We start from the raw sequence: 5,000 nt of genomic DNA, 5'->3' as shown, positions 1-5,000 counted from the left end.
GGCGACTGGGATCGAAACGGGGACCTAGCTATCCCTGGCCGGACGCTCTACCTCCCGAGCTACGCTCTGGGCTCCACGCAAGCGCTTGCGTAAAGTTACACTTATTTCCATGACACGTTGCTACGCAAGGACGTGTCACACACAGCTTGCGTAGCCTTACATAGCTTGCGTAGCGTAGCATAGCTTGCGTAGCATAGCTCACGTAGCGTAGTTAGCATAGCGTAGCATAGCTTTCGCAGAGTATGCATCCAGAATTTCCCCAAGGGGATTAATAAAGTATGTATCTATCTATCTATCTATCTATCTATCTATCTCCACCCAAATGTTACGTGCACACTAATATAAATGCACGCACATGAATAATTCACATCAACTACACTGGGCCATCCTCTCTGCTCTAACATACTGGTTATTTGCAATACAGAGTTCTCCAAGGTAAACCGTGATCCCATATTCAACTGTCTCTATGGTACCAATCCCATAATACATTGTGGTTTTACCGCTGTTGGCGTCGGCCTGTCGGTGGGAGGAGTCAGCGCCCAGGCTCTCCTCGTTGTCGGTGGCGGGTTCCGAGGTCTCCGGCCCCGTTTCCTCTCCTCCGTATGCCGCTCCACTCCCCTCGTTACTCTCCTCCCCCATCCCTCCATCCTCCTCATCTTCATCCTCCTCCTCCTCCTCCTCGTACTGCGACAGAGACACATCAGAGACCAATACTGTCAGCGTGTGTGTGTGTGTGTGTGTGTGTGTGTGTGACTCATAGAGAACAAGTGGTGACAGGGGGACTTTGGAATTGCCAGTCGGCGGTGCCCAAAGCTGAGTTAATCTCCAGCTACACATCCTCACTCTCCCTCAACTTTCTTGCTCTCATTGAGACATGGATCACACCAGAGAACACTGCCACACCCGCAGCTCTGTCCGATGTGCACTCCTTCACTCCGAGGCCCCTGCAGTCGATGGACACGGTCACGGCTCTTCTCTGTCCTGGCCCCGCAGTGGAGGAATGAACTGTCCACTGACGTCAGGACAGCAGAATCACTGCCCATCTTTCGCCGCAGGCTCAAAACGGACCTCTTCAAGAAGTACTATTGTATTTTTTGCTTGCTATTCTTGCACTTTGCCTTCTGCGCTAGTTTATGCTCTTAGTCACTTAGTCACATGAAAGGAGATGCACTTGTGAGTTCTGGCAAGTAGTAGTCTTTTCCTACGTTAAATGCAATTATTTTAAGTCGCTTTGGATAAAAGTGTCAGCTAAATGACTAATGTAATGTAATCTCATGTAATGCAATATAATGTAATGTGTGTGTGCAGTGCCAGAGGGAGTAATAACATTGTATCAATTGTCCTGTTTTGTTTAAACACTTGGTAACCTACTCCCCCCCCCCCACACAGGAGTTTCTAGAGAGTTCTCTTTCCAGATACTCACCCTATCTGCCTCCTCCTCCTCTTCCTCCTCCTCCTCTTCCTCGCGACTCTCGCTGTCCGTGTCGATGACGATGACGTCCTGCTCCTCTTCCTCGGCCTGCTGGATCACGTGATCGGACGGGACGGACTGGGACACGCCTCCTTCCTCCTCCTCCTCTTCCTCGGTCAGATTCGGAAACCCTTCCTCCGGCAGCTCCTGGAATGAACACACACTGGGTTAGACAGACAGACACACACACACACAGACACACACAGACACACCAGGCATTCTCACACATACAGTACAGACAAATATAAGCACACAGGGTTATGCCGGGTGAAGACTAGAGGATTTTAAGCCCGATTTTAGCTCCGATTCAATTCAATTCCTCCCGACAATCAGGGGGGGGCGTTCCCAAATCAAGGCTTGTCGGAACCGATTATCTGTCCAAATGATCCTGTAGTGTGAGGTGTTTACCGACCTCATCTTAACGTTCCCGACATTCTGAGTCTTTCCGATTTTGAATCGTAAATATCAAACATGTTTGATATTTATCCTTGGCACAGCGATGGAATGCTGAGCGGAAACCCACAATAGCCAATGAGATCGCATTTCCCTGGTATGAATCGCCACTCTGAAATCGTGTAGTGTGCGGTTCTGCGTCTTGACTGAATCGTGGAGTGTGCGTTCTTACGATTAAAATATTTAAGAATCGGTTAAGATGGTTGTTATGTCTGTGGTCGCCCACGTTTATAAAATCGGTTAAGATTTGAAAATCCTCTAGTCTGCACCCGGCACACACACACACACACACACACACACACACACACACACACACACACACACACACACACACACACACAGTAGTTACCTGGCTGCGATCTGGAGTGGCCTGGTCTCCTGACCCTTCCATCTCCCCGTCGGTCCTCTCCTCGACCTCCTCCTGTAACACACACACACACACAAACACACACACAGACACACACAGACACACACACATCAGTATCTGACATCCGACTAAGGGCGCATTCATAGTCGACGGAAAACTACATAAGCGCAAGCAACGCAAGCTTCGCAAGGCCACGCAAGGTCTCGTTGCGTCCTTGCGTTTGTCATGCCGAAATTTGTCACTTGACGCAAGCAATAGTGCAATCCCTTGTGTTTCCACAAAACAAAACACAGAACGCAAGCTCTTGAGTCATGTTGGAGCTTGCGTTCATAACGTAGCTTGCGTTGTTTACGTCGACTATGAATCAGGCCTAAGTGTCTGTGTGTGTGTGTGTTCACTAGCGAGTAAATCAGTGAGTGTACCTCCAGGCCCATTCTTTGTACGAAGCGTATCCTTTTGATAGAAGGTGGTTGGTCAGGCTCATCTGGGGGCATGTCTGAGCTCTCTGGCCCTGCCTCCTGCTCTTCCTCTCGGACACGCTTTGGCCCCGCCCCTCCTCCTCCTCCTGGACCAATCATAGCAGATGATGTAGACGGCCTCTCCACCTGGATGCTAGGCCCCGCCTCCATTGATGCAGCTGCTTCCTGACTGGTCTGCTGCTGGGTGGGCTGGACAAAGGCGGTGGCCTGGCTCTGGGCGAGCGAGCTGATTGGCTGCTGCAGCGAGGTCTGGATGCTGGGACTGGTGGAACGCACAGAACTGCTGGCGCTGCCGAAGACTGCTAGGGTTCACACACACACACGCACACACACAATCAGCCTCATCACTATTAGCAACATAACTAGTGAGCAAAGGTCTCCATAGCAACCGCTGCCTCACCCTCCTGATTCTCCGCCTGCGTCGGCATGACGGTGGCGGTTGGCATGGTGGTTGCCGGGGTGACCATGGGCCGGATGCTGGCTCTGGGGGTTGGCTTGCTCCCAGGGGAGGGGGAGGGCTTATTGGAGGCTCCTCCCCCGACGGGGGTGGGCTTGATGTTGGCGGTGGGCGGGTCTGAGGAACTGGCACTGTATAGAGAGGGGGGGTGGAGAGAAACAGGTGGGCAGATGAAACCTTTCTAAGGGCAGAGGTGGATGAGCCTGCCGGTAGAGTTCTTTCTAGTGTGTAGCAAGCAAGCTGTGATTAGCCTGGAAGTACTTGAGTATTTGGCTTTAGCTAGCTACTCCTCCAGACAGCAAAACAAAACGTTTGCCAAATCCAGTCGAGTCGGATTCGGGAGACCGTTTGGCCAGCAGCCTGTATTTCATTTTCACGCATCAACTACGGGAACCAATCAGGGGCTGCGTCCCCACTGGGGGGCCCGAACAGCAGTCTGGCCCACTATTTTGTAATTTCTGGAAAACGTTCTGGGTGGCTAGAAGTCCGGACTATAATTGCAAAAACGTGTTCTTTTAGCGCGGAGGTCTGGGTTCCGGGCTCGGCTGTGATGTCCGTTACCTTCCTCTGTCTCTGTCACCGGCCTGGTTCTTCAGGGAGATCTGGCGCTGCTCTGGGGTTCTCTGTTGCTCCTGGACCTGGGGACAGGGACACACGTGTGTGTGTGTGTGTGTGTGTGTGTGTGTGTGTGTGTTGGGAGGGAGTGAGAGAATCGGTGTTAAGGAGTTTAACCAAATACAGGTGTCCCATGACATCAGAATAGCACTTTCTAAACAGTACAGGCTTGTGTCCTTCCTGTCAAATAGCTACAGTTCAAAATGGTGGTTCTATAAAAGCAGTGTTGTTTGTTTTAGAGTGTAGTAGAACAACTCTGCAGCTCCTACCTTAGTACTGTTCTGGTCTTGGGACTCCTCCCTCATCTCAGAGAGTGTGTGAGGAAGTGTGTGTTGTTGTTGTTGTTGCTGCTGTTGTTGTTGTTCCCGGAGCTCACGCATCTCTCGTTCCTGTCTCAGCAAACGTCCCTCGAACTGGGATTTCAGGGCATTCATTCTGACCTCCAACTCCTCCTTGGCTGCTTTCAGCTCCTCCTTCTCCTTAGTCAGCTGCTCCTTGGCACCTACACATGTACATGCCAGTTTATCAATGTTTTTTGTGTAGCATGCATGTGTGTGTGTACATCCGTGTCTTTGAGTGTGTTTTTTGTCAGCTAATGTGTGTGTGCCTCTGTGTGTGTGGGAGTGTGTGCTCCTCACCGTTGAGCTGGTTGATCTTCTGCTTGGCTCCCAGGACGACCTTCTTGGTCTTCTCCTCCTTGTCGGTCATCTGCTGCCGCAGCGCCTCCTGCTGGCTGCTCCTCTCCTGCACCTCCTGCCTCAGCCGAGCCAGCTCCTCCTGCACCTCCTCGCTGGCCTGGGAGGGCTGGCCGGCCTGGTTCAGTTGGTCCTGCAGACGGCCCACCTCCGCGTCTCTCTCACTGACCGTCTGGGGGAGCAGAGGAGAGGGAGGGGGGTTAGTGACCTTTACCCTCTCACTGACCGTCTGGGGAGGAAGGAGAGGGAGGGGGGTTAGTGACCTTTACCCTCTCACTGACTGTCTGGGGGAGCAGAGGAGAGGGAGGGGGGTTAGTGACCTTTACCCTCTCACTGACTGTCTGGGGGAGCAGAGGAGAGGGAGGGGGGTTAGTGACCTTTACCCTCTCACTGACTGTCTGGGGGAGCAGAGGAGAGGGAGGGGGGTTAGTGACCTTTACCGGGGCTGAGCCAGAGAAAGAGG

General features: G+C 52.2%; 1 protein-coding gene across 2 annotated transcripts in view; it reads right to left on the bottom strand.

Moving 5' to 3' along the window:
* The window catches only part of tpra (translocated promoter region a, nuclear basket protein), a 23,049-nt gene that overhangs the window by 3,034 nt on the left and 15,015 nt on the right, over positions 1 to 5,000 (bottom strand). Inside the window, exons 35-42 of one of the 2 annotated variants that reach the window (XM_084446702.1) lie at positions 4,481 to 4,709; positions 4,112 to 4,344; positions 3,789 to 3,865; positions 3,171 to 3,358; positions 2,714 to 3,072; positions 2,274 to 2,345; positions 1,424 to 1,618; positions 501 to 684 (exon numbers count right to left, since the gene is read on the bottom strand). In XM_084446702.1, the coding sequence (XP_084302828.1) occupies positions 501 to 684; positions 1,424 to 1,618; positions 2,274 to 2,345; positions 2,714 to 3,072; positions 3,171 to 3,358; positions 3,789 to 3,865; positions 4,112 to 4,344; positions 4,481 to 4,709 (1,537 nt within the window). The remainder of the gene's footprint in view (positions 1 to 500; positions 685 to 1,423; positions 1,619 to 2,273; positions 2,346 to 2,713; positions 3,073 to 3,170; positions 3,359 to 3,788; positions 3,866 to 4,111; positions 4,345 to 4,480; positions 4,710 to 5,000) is intronic. The other variant, XM_084446703.1, reaches the window with a different exon arrangement.

Source organism: Borostomias antarcticus, assembly GCF_949987555.1.
Source record: "Borostomias antarcticus genome assembly, chromosome: 12".
Lineage (NCBI taxonomy): Eukaryota > Metazoa > Chordata > Actinopteri > Stomiiformes > Stomiidae > Borostomias > Borostomias antarcticus.
This window is presented reverse-complemented; position numbering and strand designations above follow the sequence as displayed.